General features: G+C 46.3%; 1 protein-coding gene across 1 annotated transcript; it reads left to right on the forward strand.

Moving 5' to 3' along the window:
• Positions 1 to 12,297: 12,297 nt before the first annotated feature.
• Positions 12,298 to 18,951, forward strand: LOC125522276 (putative mixed-linked glucan synthase 6). Its single transcript, XM_048687352.2, has 3 exons — positions 12,298 to 12,976; positions 15,306 to 16,050; positions 16,782 to 18,951. The coding sequence occupies exons 1-3, from the start codon at positions 12,654 to 12,656 to the stop codon at positions 18,549 to 18,551; spliced, it is 2,838 nt and encodes a 945-aa protein (XP_048543309.1). The 5' UTR covers positions 12,298 to 12,653; the 3' UTR covers positions 18,552 to 18,951.
• The last annotated feature ends 3,534 nt before the right edge of the window (positions 18,952 to 22,485 follow it).

A 22,485-nucleotide genomic window follows, 5' to 3' on the forward strand; every position in this document is an offset into this window, starting at 1 on the left:
TTGTGTAATGGCATAACTGAGTGCCGAAGCTATCTGATGTAATTCGATTAAGAAATCTTGGTTGCTTTTATACGGATATGAAATATCTGGCGTGTTTTATAAGAAATATCAGTTTGATTAGTACATGTATTATCAATAATAGGCTAATTACCCTTCTTATTGGGGTTTTTTATTGCAAACTGTTAATCAGACAACACCGTGGGCGATGAACTCAAACAACCCGCAAGGTTTCTAGAAAGTAGGCGTGTTCGATCAACTAACAAGCACACACGGCTTCCGGCAGCGAACTGTTTGCATTAGGCCACCTTGCACAAACGTTTCCACACAAAGAACTGTGTGGGATGTACATACCCGCGGAAATGATTTTTTGGGATTCACCGTGTGGGATGTACATACCTACGGAAATGGTTTATGGGATTCACCGTGTGGGATGTACATACCTATGGAAATAATTTCTGGGATTCACCATGTGGGATGTACATACCTACGGAAATTAGTTCTGGGATTCACCGTGTGGGATGTACATACCTACGGAAATGATTTCTGGGATTCACCGTGTGGGATGTACATACCTACGGAAATGATTGGGTTTCGATGCCTCGCCCAATCGCACACGGCCCTAGCCTGGGTTCCAGGAGGGCCTATCCCCGACGATTCCTGGGTCGTGTGGGAAGGACACCCTATCGCACACACTCACTTGGCGACGGTTCCAAATGCCGTCGCGGAAAGGGGTTTTAAACCGTTTGTTTAGGACGTCGCCATACCAGTATGCGATCTATGATGTCTCTTACCGATTTACCATTATCGTTTTGGGGTTATGCATTAGAGATAGCTGCATTCACGTTAAATAGGGTACCATATAAATTCGTTGAGACGACACCATATGAACTGTGGTTTGACAAGAAACCTATGATGTTGTTTCTTCAAGTTTGGGATTGCGACACTTATGTCAAAACGCTTTAGCCTGATAAGCTTGAACCCAAATCGGAGAAGTATGTATTCATAGGATACCCTAAGGAAACAATTGGGTACACCTTCTACCACAGATCCGAAGGCAAGATCTTTGTTGCCAAGAATGGAACATTTCTAGAGAAGGAGTTTCTCTCAAAAGAAGTGAGTGGGAGGAAAGTAGAACTTGATGAGGTAATTGTACCTTCTCTCAATTTGGAAAGTAGCACATAAAAAAAAATCTGTTCCCGTGATGCCTACACCAACTAGAGAGAAAGCTAATGATGATGATCATGAAACTTCAGATCAAGTTACTACTAGACCTTGTAGGTCGAAGAGAGCACATTCCGCACCAGAGTGGTACGGTAATCCTGTTCTGGAAGTCATGTTACCATGGCGAACCTACGAACTATGAAGAAGCTATGATGAGCCCATATTTCGATAAATGGCTTGAGGCCATGAAATCTGAGATAGGATCCATGTATGAGAACAAAGTATGGACTTGCCCGGTGATTGGCAAGCCATTGAGAATAAATGGATCTTTAATAAGAAGACTGACGCTGATGGTAATGTCACCGTCTACAAAGCTCGACTTGTCACGAAAGGTTTTTGACAAGTTCAAGGGTTTGACTACGGTGAGACCTTCTCACCGATAGCGATGCTTAAGTCAGTCTGAATCATGTTAGAAATTGCCGCATTTTATTATTATGAAATTTGGCAAATGGACATCAAAATTGCATTCCTTAATGGATTTCTTAAAGAAGAGTTATATATGATGCAACCAGAAGGTTTTGTCGATCCTAAAGGTGCTAACAAAGCGTGCAAGCTCCCGCAATCCATCTATGGACTGGTACTAGCATCTTGGAGTTGGAATAACGCTTTGATGAGGTGATCAAAGCATATGGTTTTATACAGACTTTCGGTGAAGTCTGTATTTACAAGAAAGTGAGTGGGAGCTGTGTAGTATTTCTGATACTATATGTAGATGACATATTGTTGATTGGAAATGATATAGAATTTCTGGATACCATAAAAGGATACTTGAATAATTTTTTTAATGAAAAACCTCGGTGAATCTGCTTATATATTGGGCATCAAGATCTATAGAGATAGATCAAGACGCTTAATAGGACTTTCACAAGGCACATACCTTGATAAAGTTTTGAAGAAGTTCAAAATGGATCAGTCAAAGAAAGGGTTCTTGCCTGTGTCACAAGGTATGAAGTTGAGTCAGACTCAAAGCCCGACCACTGCAGAAGATAGCGAGAAAATGAAAGTCATTCCCTATGCCTCAGCCATAGGTTCTATCATGTATGCTATGTTGTGTACCAGACCTGATGTGTGTCTTTCCATAAGTCTGGCAGGTAGGTACCAAAGTAATCTAGGAGTGGATCACTGGACAGCGGTCAAGAACATCCTAAAGTACCTGAAAAGGACCAAGGATATGTTTCTTGTTTATGGAGGTAACAAAGAGCTCATCATAAATGGTTACGTCGATGTTAGCTTTGACACTGATCTGGATGACTCTAAGTCACAAACCGGATACATATTTATATTGAATGGTGGATCTGTCAGTTGGTGCAGTTCCAGGCAGAGCATCGTGGTGGGATCTACGTGTGAAGCGGAGTACATAGCCGCTCCGGAAGCAACAAATAAAGGAGTTCATATCTGATCTAGGTGTAAGACCTAGTGCATCGGATTCAATGAAAATCTTTTGTGACAATACTGGAGCAATTTCCTCGGCGAAGGAATCCAGATTTCACAAAAGAAACAAACACATCAAGAGACGCTTCAACTCCATTCGTGATCAAGTCAAGGAGGGAGACATTGAAATTTGCAAGATACATACAGATCTGAATGTACCAGATCCATTGACTAAGCCTCTTCCACGAGAAAAACATGATCAGCACCAAGACTCCATGGGTGTTAGATTCATTACAATGTAATCTAGATTATTGACTCTAGTGCAAGTAGGAGACTGAAGGAAATATGCCCTAGAAGCAATAATAAAGTTGTTATTTTATATTTCCTTATTCATGATAAAGGTTTATTATTCATGCTAGAGTTGCATTGATAAGAAACCTTAATACATGTGTGAATACATAAACAAACACTGCGTCCCTAGTGAGCCTCTACTATACTAGCTCGTTGATCAAAGATGGTTAAGGTTTCCTAACCATGGACATGAGTTTTCAGTTGATAATGGGATCACATCATTAGGAGAATGATGTGATGGACAAGACCCATCCATTAGCTTAGCATAATGATCGTTCAGTTTTATTGCTATTGCTGTCTTCATGTTAAATACATATTCCTTCTACTATGAGATTATGCAACTTGCGGATACCAGAGGAATGCCTTGTGTGCTATTAAATGTCACAATATAACTGGGTGATTATAAAGATGCTCTACAGGTATCTCCGAAGGTGTTTGTTGAGTTGGCATAGATCGAGATTAGGATTTGTCACTCCGAGTATCGGAGAGGTATATCTGGGCCCTCTCGGTAATACACATCATAAGCTTGCAAGCAAACGACTAAGGACTTAGTCACAAGGTGATGTATTAAGGAACGAGTAAAGAGACTTGCCGGTTATGAGATTGAACTAGGTATGAAGATACCGATGACCGAATCTCGGGCAAGTAACATACCGATGGACAAAGGGAATTACGTACGTTGTCATAATGGTTCGACCGATAAAGATCTTCGTAGAATATGTAGAAGCCAATATGGGCATCCAGGTTCCGCTATTGGTTATTGACCGGAGAGATCTCTCGGTCATATCTACATAGTTCTTGAACCCGTAGGGTCCTCACGCTTAACGTTCGATGACGATATAGTATTATATGAGTTATGTGATTTGGTGACCGAATGTTGTTTAGAGTCTTGGATGAGATCACATACATGACGAGGAGTCTCTAAATGGTTGAGAGGTAAAGATTGATATATAGGACGATAGTATTCGAACACCGGGAGTGTTTCGGGGGTTACCGGGTACTTATCAGGTCACCGGAAGGGGTTCCGGGCACCCCCGGCAAAAGATATGGGCCTTATGGGCCAAGAGGGGAAACGCACCAGCCACAAGGGGCTGGTGTGCCCCCCATATGGGTCGGTCAAGGAGAATAAGGAAAGAGGGGAAGGGAAAGGAAAGAGGGGAATAGGATTCCCCCTTCCTTACCTCTGCCCCTCTCTTTCCTCCCCCCCTCCGATATATATGGCAGGGGGCGCAGCTTGGGAGGAGCCCAAGTAGGATTCGGTCCTACTTGGGGCGCCTCCTGGCCTCTCCCCTCCCCCTCCCACCTATATATATGTGAGGGGGGCGCCTAGCACACACCAGACAATTGCTAGCTATGTGCTGCGCGCCCTCCAACGTTTACACCCCCAGTCATATTTTCGTAGTGCTTAGGCGAAGCCCTGCAGAGATGACTTCACCATCACCGTCACCACACCGTCATGCTAATCGAACTCATCTACTACCTCGAGGTCTATCTGGATCAAGAAGGCAAGGGACGTCACCGAGCTGAACGTGTGCAAAACGCGGAGGTGTCGTGCATTCCGTACTTGATCGGATGAAGCGCGAAGAAGTTCGACTACATCAACCTCGTTGTGAAACGCTTTCGCTTACGGTCTACGAGGGTATGTAGACATACTCTCCCCCTCGTTGCTATGCATCTCCATGGATAGATCATTGCGTGTGCGTAGAATTTTTTTTGTTTTCCATGCAACGATTTCCAACAATAATTGCCTTGGATATTGTCATGATTATTTGCTTTTCTATGAATTGCCTAACAGTAATTTGTTTACCCACTGTATGCTATTTTCTTGAGAGAAGCCTCTAGTGAAAACTATGGCCCCCGGGTCTATTTCCTATCATATATTAAAATCAAAAATACCTTGCTGAATTTTTTTTTTGTGTTTTAGTTAGATCTATTTATCAAATCTCATATAATTTAATCTATCTCAATACCGCTGAGGGATTGACAACCCCTTTACGAGTTGGGTTGCAAGTATTTGTTGTTTGTGTGCATGTATTGTTTACATAGGGTTGCTTAGTTCTCCTACTGGATTGATAACCTTGGTTTCATAGCTGAGGGAAATACTTACCTCTGTTGTGCTGCATCATCCCCTCCTGTTTGGGGAAATACCAACATAGATTACATGTAGCAACGCCCCACAACATAATAAGCACTCCCACGATGACATATACAGAGAGGATATCTAGCGGCTCCAATGGCGCTCCCAGTGGTTAATGATGACGACGGATGATAGCTCACGATGCATCACGTAGTGGACACCCATGTGAGGGGGAAGGACCTCACGGTGGTGTACACCAACGAGCCGATCTCAGTGGAGAGCTCCATCAACATTATGGAGCAGTTGCTTGTTGAGGACATCTACCAAGTGGTCGGCTTCAACCTCGAGTTCACCGGCGGTCGTGCCGGGTATGATTAGAAGGTTGTCATCGCCCAGTTGTGCGTGTGCCATCACGTACTCATTTACCACTAGTCCCCGGCCACAAGGCCTTGCGAGTCTGTCGTCGGTATATCAACAACCCCGACTACAGGTTCGCTACAGTGGGCCGACAACGATCTAAAGGTGCTCGAGACTTCAGGCTTGGCCTGCAAGAAGCTTGTCGACATCCAAGGCCAGTGCAGGGTCTAGAGCAACACAAAGAAGAAGGAATCCCTAGTTGACCTTGTCGTGGCCATCATCGCCCCCTACTACAGGAACATGAAGGATGAGTGCAAGAAGAACAAGACCGCCTAGCACAGTGCGTGGGTGCAGAGACTGAATGAAGAACACGTCAAGTACGCAACCAAGGATGCGTACGCAAGCTACGTGATGTACAGGTGGATCGTCGACATGAGGAAGTTCCTTCATCCTGCCCCTGGTGAGGGATCGAGCCACAAGCAGAGCAGTGGCGGCAGCATCACAAGAAGTAGATGATTAGATAATCGTTTCTCCTAGTTTAGTATGCATGTAATTGTTTATTGAGGTGTGTGAAAATGTTATGTATAGTCACTTATGTAATTGGATGTTTAATTTGCTTACGCAATCATGTTCTTATAAGTATATATGTTGTTGTTGTTGTTGTTGTTGTTGTTCTGTAGATAGAGCATAGATGTTGTGCAGGCACAGCAAATCACATCGCACACGGGCTAAACTATGGAACCCGTCGGTGATGATTTCATCAATCTCTAACAATTGTATACCCGCAAGCATTTTCCCACAATACACACAGCTTATCAAATAGAATCATCCGTGTTATTATTGATCTTCCCACACAATCTGATTACCGACCTGTTTGCCGAGTATCACACACATCTTGTTAAGCCGAATCGTTTGTGTTTATTTTGGCTTATCACAAACAGTTCATCCAAGCGACATGTATGCCGTTTATCGCACACAACTTCATCTGGCTAACCATTTATCTTGTTTTCGCTTATCGCAAGCAGTTCATCCGAGTGACCTATATGTCGTCTATCGTACACACCTTGATCTGGCTAACCGTTCTTGTTGTTTTGGCTAATCGCAAACATTTCATACGAGTGACCTGTATGCCGTCTATCGCACACACCTTGATCTGCTTGACCATTTCTGTTGTTTTGGCTTATCGCAAACTGTTCGTATGGATCAACTGTATACTACGATTCGCACACGTAACTCTAATCTGAATCGTGCTTGATGGATCTGCCATCGCACACTGTTTTTTTACTAGTGACGGTTTTATTACCATACCGTTTGCGATTAGTGCATCGCACAAAGTTTGGTCGATTGATCTTCTATACATGTGTCATCTTAGGACCTTCCTGCAGTAGTGAATCCAATGATGTTTAATTTATTTTGGGAGGTATGGTTTTGGCAAGCTTTAATTATGCCAGCTAACATGACTTTTGGGTTATGTCTGGGTGTACGCATCTTTTCCTTATTTATACTAGTAATGATGGACATCAAGATTGGGTTTGTCTTTAAATGTATGACATTGTGTGCCATGCTACTACTTTGTACATTTGCGTTTTAATGAATATATTTTATCATAGATGTTGGGAATTGTTGTCCTGGAATGTGCCTGGGCTTAATACAGATGTTAGACAACATGATATTAGAGCAAAGATTGAAGAAAGCCAGAGTGCTATTGTTTTCCTACAAGAAACAATTTTTTCCTACTTTGATCAAATGTTTCTTAGAAATTTATGTCCCAAAAGAGTTGATCATTTTGCATATTCCACCTCTATAGTTAATTGATGGGGCTTGATATTTACAAATCTTGTAGTTTCTTTGCGTCCAAAGTTTCCAACATCCCATGATGACAATCTCCATTGCAATTGGGATTGGTAGAGCCTGAACCACATAGATGATCTCATCAAGAACTAAAATGCCTCTATTCTTTTGTGCAATGATAGAGTCTCAGCAGCTCAATGCAAAAGGACAACCCCAGAATAAATGAATTGAAGTCTCTTGAGAACTAGTATGACAAGGTTTAAAGTTGTATGATTGAAGAAAAAAGGACTTCTTGTGAAGTAGGTTCCTTGTATTAACTCTATCATGGAGAAATGACAAGAAGAAACTTTTAAATATGAGCATCTTTGCATTCCTCCAGAGTTTTCTAAAGATGGAATCAGCTGCATCTCCTCAGGTACACCATTTGTACAACTTTATGGATGAGAAGGTTGCCCATGGGTATCTCCATTTGTCATTGGAACTAGACAGTCGGATGGACTGGTAAGAGACTTGCATATCTTGGAGTTGTTGGAAGGCCTCATTGGATAGAGGGGTGTGGAACGAATAGGAATGCTCAGCTGTCTGAAGGAACTGTCTAATTGTCAAATTTTGACTGATGGAGAACGAACATAACTCTAGGGCCAATTGTTTGAATTTTTTTGTGCCCCAATCATCCTGCCAGAATATGATAGTATCACCCTTTCCAATTACCGCTTTAGCCACTGCCTTTTAACTTTGGAATTATTTTGAAGATGCTTTTCCACCAGAAAGATCCCATTGACTTGTCAGTCACGACTCCGTTGGTATAATAAGATTGTCTAATATGTGTGACCCACGGTAGATTATCCCGATTGAAGAATTTAAGAAGGTGTTTCATAAGGAGTCATTTTGTTATGAATAGCAAGATCAAGTACGCCCAACCCTCCTTGGTCTATGGGGAGGCATACTTTATTCTAGGCAATTATGAGTGCCTCTATCTTCCATTGCATACCTTCTTCAGAAATAGCGCCTTAAGGACTTGTTGATTTGATCTATAATCCCAGGAAGCAAGGAGAAAGTGCCGATGAAGAAAGTTGGCAGGCTCGTGAAGACAGGTTTAATGAGAGTCTATTTATCTCCACATAATAACAAACAAAGTGAAACAAAACCAACATTCTGTCAATTCCTTTCAGAATGAGAAAAAATCTTTCAGTCTTGGCGTGGTCAAGCTCAGGTGTAGATCAAGGTAAGTAAAATGAAAGGATCCAACTTTGCATCCAAGGCTAAGGGTTAGAGACTCCATTCGATCAACAACAATGTTGATGGAGACCATAAATGATTTGTCAACTTTAATTTTCACCCTAGTGTCGACAATGAAATGCATGAGAAGGTTTTTGCATTGCTCAAGTTGGAGCTCACTAGCAGGCATAATCAAGACAATTTCATTAGCATATTGTATGACTGGAAAATCAGTGTTAGGATGAGCTGTTAAAGGTTCACTGATGAGGTTGTTGAGCATTGCTTCATTCATAATTGCTTGTGGTCAGCTAACACAAACATAGGTGGTGAGAGGATCACCCTGTCTAACAGCCCGATAAGAACTGCTTGCCAGGTGATAGAGGCGAAGGTGTCCCATCTTTCAATGAGACGATAACTATCATTTTCGTTGGAAATTGATTTTGACGATCTGACTACGAACGTGCGAAGACGTCGCGCCTTAGAAATAGCTAAGCCAACTTCGAGAGATTATTGACCATGCGGGAGCATTATCAACCTGACCACGAGGGGCTATTTACTGTAGGCAAATGAAGAACAAGTAAGAAACTGAGATTGCAATCTGGAAATTGCGAATTGAAGAGGAAAGCTTTATTAAAAGTAGGGTTGTGAAACGTCTTGGGCTGATCATTGGACTCAAACGAAGTACGTGCGCTACATAATGATGAACTTTAATGTAAAGTTGTAAACAAAACTCAAGTCTAAAACGATGCCCTAAGAGCTGTATTTATAGGGAGACATAGGGGAATTTCGTCCACCCTTGGCAAGGCGGGACTAAAGTCTGTCCTAAGTCGTTTTCCTTATTAACACGGATTCTAAAAATAGCATGCCAAGGCCTTGTTTATTTGGGCTTTTGCTTCTGCTTTTGCCACTTTTCCACTGTTATATTGATTCATCAAAAGCCATAAAAGCTTCAAAAGCGCCTATTTAGGAGCTTCTATGGCTTTTTGGTCAAAGTGAAAAAGCTGCAAAAGCAGAAGCAAAAGCCCAAACAAATAGGACCTAAGTGTATTTCAAAACTAAATGGGCCTAACCCAAAAATAAGGTGGCGCAAGGGCCATTTCTTTTGGGCAGCTTAAAAATAAGCTTCCTTTCCCCAACTTAAAAAATAAGTCGCCTCCTAAATTTTTTGAGACTTCTAAATTAGTTTTCTCATTACTATTAGAAGCCCCAATGAATAAAAGAGGCGTCTCATGGAAAGAGTTGAGGAGAAGGTGGCTTATTTTTTAAGTTGTCAAAAGAAATAGCCTTTAGCTATGGACGAAATTTATAAAAAAAATCGTTTTGTATATTTCTTTCATGTTCTTTTATGTCATCATGGTGGTTTCAAAGTGCTAAAAACTCGACCAGAAACTCCATTCTTGTTCCCCTTACATGCGCCATCTTCTCCATGCTTGATCATGCTTCAATGTTCATCCTTTTTGTCCATGCTGGGTCCTTCATTTGTAATCAAAATAAATATATTCAATTTGGACAGCATCGTAATCTCATGAACATTAGGATCGTTACGAAAGAACAAAAGTACCTGGTAATTTAATTGGCATGCGTGCGTTCTAATAATTGGTTCAGTATGTCCTTATCGCAGGAACTCCATTAGAAGAACAGAAAAAAAAATCAGAATTAAAGATCATATCCATCCATATGAGCCATCTGAATCCAAAATCTCTAGCAACAAGAATCTCCACAATAGGTTTGTGCTTAATCATGTCAAATGTTTTTTTTTGAAGTGAACGTCAGAATAATCAATTCCTCTCTAAACCGGTGGCATTGATCGGCGAATTCATATACCCAGGCCAACCAATCTTAGATGAATCTGTTTATCAGGAAACCTTATCGATTTGTGTGCACCATAGCCAGAATGATATTTTATAGTCCGTGGGCAAGCGGCTTAGGAATTATCTTGATGGAGCAGTTCAGCAAGGAGATTGGCCTGAAATCTGCATCGCTGATGGCATAGCTTGTGGGCGTCAATCAGGTCATTAGCATCCTCTCCACAGACGTGCGCGCACACAAACAAGTACGCGTGCCCCGGACGGAGATGCACGCACATTACATTACCGTCGGCGTGAAGCGTTAAAATTTCGTCCGTTCCCTCCCATCCCCTCTCCTCGTAGATGTTGTGGGACTCGTTGAGTGTAGTAAGACTAGCCACAATGGATAGTAACATACACTAGTAACATACACATATTTTTAGACTATGTTACTACCTTCATAGTGGGTAGTAACTTAAGTGTGATAATATGCAAAGATTCATTTATTAGGTTATAGACTCATATTACATTAAAACATGTGATGTTACAGTAACTAGCTAAGTTACTATAACTACCTCTCTCTTCATTAACTCATTGCCACATAAACAAATTTGCTGAGTTGAACTCGATGTTACTGTTGAAGTTACTCCCACTGTGGCTAGTTTATCATCAATGCTGGGGCTAGCGTGCCCGCATATGTGGTTGGATCTTCGATGCAACAGCAACAGCAACATCAACCCCCCGTTAATTACTCTTCCGGCCTCTCCGTCCATACACGGCCCGCCTCTATCGTCTTCTTCTTGTGTGTCGGTTTAATTGTCCTCTCCGTGGCGGTGTGGTTAGTTCGGGGTCTGGACACGGGGCCGGGTGGCCTGGTGCGCGCGTGTCATTGTCCTAACAACTGGCCTAATTTGCGAATTGGCCGGGCGCGAGCGAGCTGTAGACCTCATGCTTAATTCCTCCCGTTAGTTAGTTCAGGGAGCTCCATCAGGACGGATTATATGCTCCTCCCGCCGTGATTTCTCGTCGGATACGTTCCCCGCCGCTTCTATAGGGACGTCGTAACGGGCAGAACGGCAAGCCTCTCCTTGTGGCAATGAACCGGCCAGGGGACCAACGCATTCCTTCTCTTCTCGTGAAGCATTTGCTCGCCAAAGCCAAAGCCAAAACCAAAACCAAAGGGGGAAAAAAGGAGGAGGCAGTGGTAGAACCGGGCTCTGCATGTCCACCTTTTGCTGTGACCGATATTACTCCGACCACTGTTCCCTTGCGTGGCTCCGCTGCATGCCACTTTTCAACCAACAAGACAAGAATATGTGAGCACGTATGAGCGAGTCCTCGCAGTTTGCTACTACTAGTGCTCCAAAATGTTTCTCCCAACCCAACTTGCACATAGATACTACTAGATCAAGAGGCTAAAAATTCCGTGGACAGAAGAGATGGTATTTGCCGTTGGGCTGCAAGGTCACAGCAGAGCAAAGAGGCTTGTACGGTACTCAAAACAGCTCACTGATGCATGCATGGCGATGCTGCAGGATGCTACAGGGAGGGACTCACGGGTCAGGCTGGCTTGGACTGGGAGAGAGCAGAAAAGGCGCAAGAAAAGAATCTTTCAATCAAGGGCAGCAACCAAGACCAAGCTCGCAAGCCCCACCAAGTTATTATTAATTAAGAAAAGAAAAAGAAAAAACACAGGCACTTCGCATAACAAACAAACTAATCATCATCGCCACTCATCGCCCCGGTACCTTTATTCTACGCCCATCTCCTCCTCCTCCTTCCTCCTCCTCTCTGATTAGTACAATCAATCGGTGGAGGAGGAGGGAAAAGGAAATCGTCCCATGTTGCGGCACCAATCAATTCATTAATTAATTAACAATGGAGTGCTTATGCAAGCGAAAAGATAAAAGAAAATTCGGAAATGCAAGCTAGTTTTCTTGCGGGGGGAGGGGAGGGCATCACAAATCACATGGCACAGGCAGGGGCAGGAATATGAGTGGAAGCAACCTGGTAGGTAGGTGAGGTGCGGTGCGGCGAGATGGGCTGGGCTGGGCTGGGCATACACGCGTACACCGCAGCAATGTGCTCGCCAGTCCACCACCTACATATAAACACACCCGCACACCGCTGAAACACAATTACAACCCACACACACCTCCAACCCCTTGGTTGGATAGCTCAGCAAGACAAGCGAGCTGAGCAAAGCTTGAACCCCTACCGACACTTCTTGTGCCTCCCAGCCCATAAATCCCCCACGTACTTTACTCGTCATTTCTCGCACCTCCTCCCCTCCCCCTCCCCCTCCCCTACATTCATTCATTGCTTCCTTTTCCCCCTCCCTGCACATGCTAAAGGCTGCCTCGCCCATTGCCTGAGCGTGGAGAGCTAGCTACCTTGCCTGCCTCCCTGCCATTGTTGGTGCTGCTGAGGGTAACCTCCCCTTGTCGTAAAGGAGAGTGCGTGCACTGAGGACGACGCCCATGGCGCCAGCGGTGGCCGGAGGAGGCCGCGTGCGGAGCAATGAGCCGGCTGCTGCCGCGGCGCCGGCGGCCGCCAGCGGGAAGCCCTGCGTCTGCGGCTTCCAGGTGTGCGCCTGCACGGGATCGGCCGCGGTGGCGTCCGCCGCCTCCTCGCTGGACATGGACATCGTGGCCATGGGCCAGATCGGCGCCGTCAACGACGAGAGCTGGGTGGGCGTGGAGCTCGGCGAAGACGGCGAGACCGACGAAAGCGGTGCCGCCGTTGACGACCGCCCCGTCTTCCGCACCGAGAAAATCAAGGGTGTCCTTCTCCACCCCTACCGGTACGTGCAACTAAGAGCATCCTAGTGGCTTGTCTAAATTTGATAGTCTATATCTACATATACACAATGGTGTAAAAAGATTTTCTTTTAGACAACCTAAGTTTTCCAGCGGATTGTCTATATATATGATGTCTATATTCTCTTTTATATATTTTAATAGTATCTTATAGCAGCTATATTTTCTAAAAATCTTATGTTGGTCATTTCTGAGTTGTTCTCATTTATTTTTTTCATCCGCAAGACATATAAAGGAGAAAATAAACCAGCCGCAAAATTATTTTAGGTTCAACACTAGCAACACCCTATATAATTTACGAGAAATAAACAATAGCAACAGGTTCAACCCTGATGAGGCGACGGTCCAGGCGCAACCTCCGTGTCCAGCGCCGGCACGGCCGCCTCCCTGCCGACGTCCTCCAATTGCTCCGAATTGGTGAATGGCTGAGCTCATGAGCCAACATTTTTGGTTTAGACATTGTGGCTTGGTTGTCCAAATGTGGACGACGGGTAGCTAGTTTGGACATTGTCTAAATTTTAGATGACGCAATAAACAAGCCATTGAAGACGTTTTTTTGACATGTGATAGTCTAAATTTGGTATAGACCACCATTTGCACAAGCCACTAGAAATGCTCTAAACTCCCTATATCTGCGTCACAGTAGTAACAATTACTAGTAGTATTTCATACTTATTTACTGTGTAAGTATTTATTATTACTATTTTTTTGCACAACAAGTCTAAAATGATTAAGCCAACAAGCACCACGCCAGGCTGACAGTCAGGATTATTTGATCTTGACCGGTGGCGGTGCTCATCGAGACTGGTACTAGTCCTAGGACTGGTAGCGTGGTCTGGTCGGTGTTAATCACAGTAATTAATAGGTAATTAATGTAAACATGGATTAAAATTTGACAAGTCCGAGACAGGTGCACGTTAGAGGCGGGCCAATGATGGCTCGAATCCACTCAAAACAGCGCGTCCCGGTGTGGGCTGTCGGCTCGGTGCGGCGGGGCGCTGGTTCTTCCATTTTACTACTAGTCATAGTCACTGCTGCATGGGCCCGCTTAAGGGGACGTTAGCCGTTGGGCCTGCCTGGCAGGTGGGCCCCGGTGGCCACCCTGGCGGCTCATAAATCCTTGCCACTTTAGAGTTAATAAAATCTGGGTGTGCGGGTGGGATGGATTCGGTTGCAATGGCAATAGGAATCCGAGGTGAAAGGAGATGAGATGACAGTGGGCATGGCTTGCACGTGAATCCAAGCCACATCATTAAAAGCCTCGTCGCCATCCTCCCTGGGGACGTCGCAGTGAGAAAGTTAGTTAAACTTTTTGGGTTGGGACAAGGTATAAATAAAAGTAAGTAACATGTCCTTTTTTGTCACTGGAGAAACGTATGTATGTATGGTATGGTAGTATATGAGCATCTAGTCTAGTTATAGATGGATGATGCTACCGCTGGAGCCTCTAGTACGTTAGTTTTTCTTCAGCCGTTTTATGGAGAAAACGAGAAGAAGATTATCATGTCATGTCATGTCATAGAAAGGAGGAGAAGCAAAAAAAAGTGGTGCCATTGCCACCGCTTGAATGCCTTTTTTCAGAAGAATGCGTGAGTCATGTTGGCACCGAGAAAAGCCATATTAAAGTGGCAGGGTTACAACTCAGAAGAAATGCGCATGCTGGATAAACACTAGGATATGTGAAGTGCACTCGGCACAACATCTTCAAAGTACTCCAAAGATAAATAACAAGAAAAAGATTACTACTACTCCAAAGTACTCCTACTACTACTAGTAACGATTAGCAGGAGAAGGTTCCAACGACTTTTTGGCGCCAATAGCATAAAGAAGAAGAAGAAGAAGAAGAAGAAGAAGAAGAAGAAGAAAAAAGTTAACGAGAAAAGAGGCCCATTAATGGAGCAACGAATCCAGCGGCACCACCTCTGGCGGTCGCGTCCATGCCCTCGCACGACGGGTGAGGGAGGGAGGGGCCCGGGCCTACTGACAGCCGAGGCATGTCGGTGCTCATACACGGCGCCGTTTGCTGCCAAGTGTGCCAGCTCACACTCATTGACTTGCCAGCTCCCGCCTTGGCTGTCAATGAGAACATGATGCCCTTCTCTCTCTCTCTCGCCTTTTGGCATTTGCAAAAAATTAAAACTAGCTGTCTGATAGGGAAAAGAAATGCAAAGGGAAAAGATGAACATGGCGCATGTTCCCTCCAATAATTGCACCCAATCATCACTCGATTAATCCAACAATTTTTACTTTACTACTCCCACAAGAACTGATGATGAACTGTAACTGACGGTGAATGTGAATAATGCAATGCAGGGTGCTGATCTTCGTTCGTCTGATCGCCTTCACCCTGTTCGTGATCTGGCGTATCTCCCACAAGAACCCTGACGCCATGTGGCTGTGGGTGACATCCATCTGCGGCGAGTTCTGGTTCGGCTTCTCCTGGCTGCTGGATCAGCTGCCCAAGCTGAACCCCATCAACCGCGTGCCGGACCTGGCCGTGCTGCGGCAGCGCTTCGACCGCCCCGACGGCACCTCCACCCTCCCGGGGCTCGACATCTTCGTCACCACGGCCGACCCCATCAAGGAGCCCATCCTCTCCACCGCCAACTCCGTGCTCTCCATCCTCGCCGCCGACTACCCCGTCGACCGCAACACATGCTACGTCTCTGACGACAGTGGCATGCTGCTCACCTACGAGGCCCTGGCCGAGTCCTCCAAGTTCGCCACCCTCTGGGTGCCCTTCTGCCGCAAGCACGGGATCGAGCCCAGGGGTCCGGAGAGCTACTTCGAGCTCAAGTCCCACCCCTACATGGGGAGAGCCCAGGACGAATTCGTCAACGACCGCCGCCGCGTCCGCAAGGAGTACGACGAGTTCAAGGCCAGAATCAACAGCCTGGAGCACGACATCAAGCAGCGCAACGACGGGTACAACGCCGCCAACGCCCACCGGGAAGGCGAGCCCCGACCCACCTGGATGGCCGACGGCACCCAGTGGCAGGGCACCTGGGTGGACGCCTCCGAGAACCACCGCAGGGGCGACCACGCCGGCATCGTCCTGGTCAGTACTAGTTGCTATACTTATCACTAGGACTACCATTTACTTAGGGTCTCTTTCGTCCGTGCATGATGCATGCATGCTGCTGTTCTTGGAATCTTGGTTAGTTAGGGCCTCGTTATTAGTGGCCATCTGATGTGATGCCTGCCTGCACTGCACTGCTGTGCCGATCCAAGGGAGATTTTGACAGAATGGACGTGGTGATGGTCGAGAGTGCAACCACCGGCCGGCCAGCCAAGCACACTTGTGGACAGACATGGAAGAAAACATGCATGCTTCTCTTCTCGCCTCGTCCTGTGGCCAGCAACGTGTGGTTCCACTCACTCACGCTGTGACGAGGAATGGTGGTTGGGGTGGTCCTTTCCCCCCGACAGCACTACAGCGTCCACTTTATGACCCATTTAATTCAATTCACCGGCCCTGCTTTCTTAACTGCCTCAATCATTCATCAGTTTGTTTACTCTGCCCAACTCTTAACCCTGTACTGTAGTATACTTAGTAGTACTAATAATTAATTACTCCAACCACTAATCACCTTAAGGTAGTAATAGTAACACTCCAGTAAGAATCATTTGACCTTTTACTATGGCGATCGAGAAGTAAAAGTAACAGCTAAAATTAACCGTGTCATTCATTTAACCTTGTTTTTTTACCACTATCTACCTAAGCTCAAGTTGTGATTGTACTGCAAGAGGAATGGAGTGCTGACAATGGTGTGTGTGCAATGGATGCAGGTGCTGCTGAACCACCCGAGCCACCGCCGGCAGACGGGCCCGCCGGCGAGCGCTGACAACCCACTGGACTTCAGCGGCGTGGATGTGCGTCTCCCCATGCTGGTGTACGTGTCCCGTGAGAAGCGCCCCGGACACGACCACCAGAAGAAGGCCGGCGCCATGAACGCGCTCACCCGCGCCTCCGCGCTGCTCTCCAACTCCCCCTTCATCCTCAACCTCGACTGCGACCATTACATCAACAACTCCCAGGCCCTCCGCGCCGGCATCTGCTTCATGGTGGGACGCGACAGCGACACCGTCGCCTTCGTCCAGTTCCCGCAGCGCTTCGAGGGCGTCGACCCCACCGACCTCTACGCCAACCACAACCGCATCTTCTTCGACGGCACCCTCCGTGCCCTCGACGGCATGCAGGGCCCCATCTACGTCGGCACCGGCTGTCTCTTCCGCCGCATCACCGTCTACGGCTTCGACCCGCCCAGGATCAACGTCGGCGGGCCCTGCTTCCCCAGGCTCGCCGGGCTCTTCGCCAAGACCAAGTACGAGAAGCCCGGCCTCGAGATGACCATGGCCAAGGCCAAGGCCGCGCCGGTGCCCGCCAAGGGCAAGCACGGCTTCCTGCCTCTGCCCAAGAAGACGTACGGCAAGTCGGACGCCTTCGTGGACAGCATCCCGCGCGCGTCGCACCCGTCGCCTTACGCCGCGGCGGCTGAGGGCATCGTGGCCGACGAGGCGACCATCGTGGAGGCGGTGAACGTGACGGCCGCGGCGTTCGAGAAGAAGACCGGCTGGGGCAAAGAGATCGGCTGGGTGTACGACACCGTGACGGAGGACGTGGTGACCGGGTACCGGATGCATATCAAGGGGTGGCGGTCACGCTACTGCTCCATCTACCCACACGCCTTCATCGGCACCGCACCCATCAACCTCACGGAGAGGCTCTTCCAGGTGCTCCGCTGGTCCACGGGCTCCCTCGAGATCTTCTTCTCCAAGAACAACCCGCTCTTCGGCAGCACCTACCTCCACCCGCTGCAGCGCGTCGCCTACATCAACATCACCACCTACCCCTTCACCGCCATCTTCCTCATCTTCTACACCACCGTGCCGGCGCTCTCCTTCGTCACCGGCCACTTCATCGTGCAACGCCCCACCACCATGTTCTACGTCTACCTGGGCATCGTGCTCTCCACGCTGCTCGTCATCGCCGTGCTGGAGGTCAAGTGGGCCGGGGTCACCGTCTTCGAGTGGTTCAGGAACGGCCAGTTCTGGATGACGGCAAGTTGCTCCGCCTACCTCGCCGCCGTGTGCCAGGTGCTGACCAAGGTGATATTCCGGCGTGACATCTCCTTCAAGCTCACATCCAAGCTACCGTCCGGAGACGAGAAGAAGGACCCCTACGCCGACCTGTACGTGGTGCGCTGGACGCCGCTCATGATCACACCCATCATCATCATTTTCGTCAACATCATTGGGTCGGCGGTGGCCTTCGCCAAGGTGCTCGACGGCGAGTGGACGCACTGGCTCAAGGTCGCCGGCGGGGTCTTCTTCAACTTCTGGGTGCTGTTCCACCTCTACCCGTTCGCCAAGGGGATCCTGGGGAAGCACGGCAAGACGCCAGTCGTGGTGCTCGTCTGGTGGGCATTCACCTTCGTCATCACCGCCGTGCTCTACATCAACATCCCCCACATGCATAGCTCGGGAGGCAAGCACACAACGGTGCATGGTCACCATGGCAAGAAGTTCGTCGACGCAGGGTACTACAACTGGCCATGAGGTCCCTGTTGACGACTTTGCCGCCGGACAGGACGACCTGAGACAAGAAGCAACAAGTCATCCACTGAACAGTGCATGCATCCATCTGATCGAGAAGCAGAGCCCGCCAAAGTTTGAATTTTTTAATTTTTTTCTTCACTTTTTTGCCCGTTTCTTTTTAGTTTTGTCCAGAAAAAAGATGGTGTTGATTTGATTTAGTTCTTAATTACCTGTGGTAATTAATTATGTACTTAATTATACATTACGCGAAGAACAAGGGAGACGACGACTTACCGGGTACGGGATGTACATGCTCGACGATGTATAGAGATGAGAGAGGCTGGGAGTGCTGGGCCCGTGGGGTGGAGGGCGGTATTCTTTTAGTAGTATTATATGGAAACAATAAATTTCATTTCATTAATTCGTGCATGTGTTCACCTGTCGCCACTGATTTCTTTTTGTCAGGGAATCTACTTATGTTTATGCAAATATACACAATTGTTACTTCGTCCAACAACAATAATAATAATCACCTACTATTTACCGTCTAATGGCTTGACAGTAGTGGGAGACTAGCCAGTCATGATGATTGAGCCGGGCATGTTCTCTTCATTATGTTTTGGGAGCTTTATTCTGTCCCACTATGTGTTACCGAATATTTGACTTGTATAAAGCTGAAAACCATGTGATTGATCTGAAGTTGCACTATTAATGTTCCTGATCTACTTTCATTGTGGACTTCGGAGTGGGGCGTATCCTCCGCATTTGTTACAGACCGATCTGGCGGCGCTACAGGGAGAGCAGAGGGGATAATTTGAGAGAGCAAGGGGGGATTAGGGTTCTGGAGGAGAAGGACGGCTTCTCTCTCTCAGCCAGTTCGTGATTCACTTTCTCGATGATCCACACTTACAGGACTTTGGCCTAGTTATACACAAATGAGTAGAGCACGCAGGCCCTGTTCGAGCACAGCCCAACTGCAGGCCTAGTCGGCGACGCGCCGCTAGTCTTCTTAGCACTTCTTCACGTTAACGCTCAGACCATGGGCTCTCGTTCCAGCTGGCGAGTCCGGCCCTCCCTGTCAGCCGTGACATTCACCCTCTCTTGAGAACCGGCTTGACCCCAAGCTGGCGCCAACGGAAAACGAAGCTGAAGGTCTTCTGGTTCTTCCTAGGTAGCCAGGGAAGAGGGAAGCTGGCTCCATTCCACCATGACCCTGGGTTGAAGCGCACCTTGCATCTTGATGAGTTTGTGTTCCAATATGGATGTTGGCTGGTGTTTCGCCTGCAAGATAGTGTTAGTTGGGGGCAAAGCGGCACTCACTGGGATGTCCGAGGTCACCATCTTCTTCAGCTGAGACACGTGCACCATGGGTTGGATTTTGCTGACTTCTGGGAGTGCCATTTTGTAAGCCACTGCGCCAACACGAGCGATGATTGGGTATGGTCCGTAGTACCAGAAGGCCAACTTCTAATGAGGTCGTTGAGCCATGGATGTCTGCACAAACGACTGCAGCTCGAAGAACACCGAGTCACCAACATCAAATTCATGATCCCTGCGGTGTTTATTAGCTTGTTTCTTCATAAGATCCTTGAAAGTGCAACTAATCCCTGGGTGGTTTTGGTAATTCATAACAACATATAGCTCATTGAACTAATATCCATTTGTGATAAATATTTCGGGAAGTTCAATGAATGGCATGGCATGGACTAGAAATGTGGACCCCTCCAAATGCTAAGGATACATATTGGCAAAAGCTCAAGACTCTTCATTTCTATTTTAGTGATCCAAGATCACATTGAGTCCATATGAAAGCCAATACTATTAAAAAGGGATGAGGTGTTGCTTAATGGCTTGCTTGCTCAAATGCTTAGTGGTATTGCTCCAAATACCTTCAACCACCTTTTCCATCCAAATATGTCAAAATCCCAAACTCCAACTCGGCTCCATCGATTCTTTCTACCTGGCGCCACCGAGTTCATATGACATAGCCACAGCCAGAAACCCTAACAGTTCGGTCTCACCGAGATGGCCTTGTCAACTCATTGTTATCAGTTGTAATTATTTCGGTCTCACCGAGATGGCTTGGCCAATTCTCTGTTGCCCTATTGCTTCACTTCGGTCTCGTCGAGTTGATGCAATCGGCGCCACCGAGATGAGGTTTGCCCTAAGCCCTAGCACACCGGCCCCACCGAGTTGTTCCAGTCGGTCCCACCGAGATTCCTAACATTCACATTTTGAACTAATCGGTCTCACCGAGTTCATCTATTCGGTCTGACCGAGTTGGGTCAAATGTGTGTAATGGTTGGATTTTGTGTGGAGGCTATATATACCCCTCCACCTCCTTCTCCATTTGTTAGAGAGCCATTAGAACATGCCTACACTCCCAACATACATTTTCTGAGAGAGAACCACCTACTCTTGTGTTGAGGTCAAGATATTCCAATCCTACCACAAGAATCTTGATTTCTAGCCTTCTCCAAGTTGCTTTCCAGTCAAATCATCTTTCCACCATATCCAAATCTGTCTGTGAGAGAGAGTTGAGTGTTGGGGAGACTATCATTTGAAGCACAAGAGCAAGGAGTTCATCATCAACACAACGTCTATTACCTTTTGGAGAGTGGTGTCTCCTAGACTGGTTAGGTGTCGCTTGGGAGCCTCCGTCAAGTTGTGGAGTTGAACCAAGAAGTTTGTAAGGGCAAGGAGATCGCCTACTTCATGAAGATGTACCCGAGTGAGGCAAGTCCTTCATGGGTGATGGCCGTGGTGGGATAGACAAGGTTGCTTCTTCATGGACCATTCGTGGGTGGAGCCCATCATGGAATCGCGCAACCGTTACCCTTCGTGGGTTGAAGTGTCCATCAACGTGGATGTACGATAGCATCACCTATCGAAACCACGCCAAAAATCTCCTTGTCTTCATTGCATCTGCACTCTCCAAACCCTTCCCTTTACCTTCATATGCAATGTTTTACTTTCTGCTGCTACACTCTTAGAATTGCATGTGTAGGTTGGTTGCTTAAATTGTGCTAATTGCTAAAATCTGCCCACAACTAAAATTAGGAAAATGTTAGATTTTTATTTGGTCAAGTAGTCTAATCACCCCCCTCTAGACATACTTTTGATCCTACAAGTGATATCAGAGCTTTGGTCTCCATTTGCCTTAATTTCCATAGCTTTGGTGATCATAGCCTTGGTTTCACAACCTAGGAGAGTATGGCATCTAGCAAGGGAAATTACCACCGTAGAGGTCCTTACTTTGATGGTACTAATTTTGCTAGTTGGGAGCATAAGATGAAAATGTATCACACCCCGAGTATGTTGATTTTAATAGTGATGAAGATGATTTGCTAGGTGATGATGGTTTACTTGTTGACAACACTAGTGATGGAAACTATGATGAACTTGCTAATAATCATGCTAATCAAGATGAAACGAATGACAATGATAAGGAGATTGAGCGTCTAACTAAAGAACTAAACACTCTTAAGTTAGCTCATGAGACAACTCTAGAGGATCATAGAGAGCTCCTAAGGACTCATCAGGAGCTACGCTTCGAGAATCTAAATTTAGAGCAAGAGCAAGAGTTTCTAAAAGCTATCAATGATGATCTCTGAAATAAGAGTTCTTCTTATCTTGCCAAATGTCTCCTCTTGTCTACTTATATGTCACAAGTAAAATCTAGCAACAAGAACAAGAAATATTCTTCCTCTAGTAGTAACAATAACACTGTTAAATCCAATGTTGTTGCTTCTAGTAGTTCTCTTGATCCCACTAATGACTCTCTTAGCCAAGTTACACTTGAGCCAGAAAATAGCTTATTGAAGGGAATTATAGAGAAATGTGTTTACAAGAGCCTTACCGAAAGTAAGCAATTTGAGGAAATTGTACGCAAGCAAGGAAGGCATCAGAAGAGTCAAGGTGTTGGTTTTGAACGAAAGTTCAATGCCAATGGAGT

This window comes from Triticum urartu, chromosome 7A (genome assembly GCF_056163025.1).
Source record: "Triticum urartu cultivar PI428250 chromosome 7A, HENAU_Tu73, whole genome shotgun sequence".
Lineage (NCBI taxonomy): Eukaryota > Viridiplantae > Streptophyta > Magnoliopsida > Poales > Poaceae > Triticum > Triticum urartu.

Coding starts and splice junctions, on each gene's coding strand:
- LOC125522276 (XM_048687352.2), top strand. CDS start 12,654: ATGGCGCCAGCGGTGGCCGGAGGAGGCCGCGTGCGGAGCAATGAGCCG. Junction 12,977..15,305: donor GTCCTTCTCCACCCCTACCG/GTACGTGCAACT, acceptor AATGCAATGCAG/GGTGCTGATCTTCGTTCGTC. Junction 16,051..16,781: donor ACCACGCCGGCATCGTCCTG/GTCAGTACTAGT, acceptor CAATGGATGCAG/GTGCTGCTGAACCACCCGAG.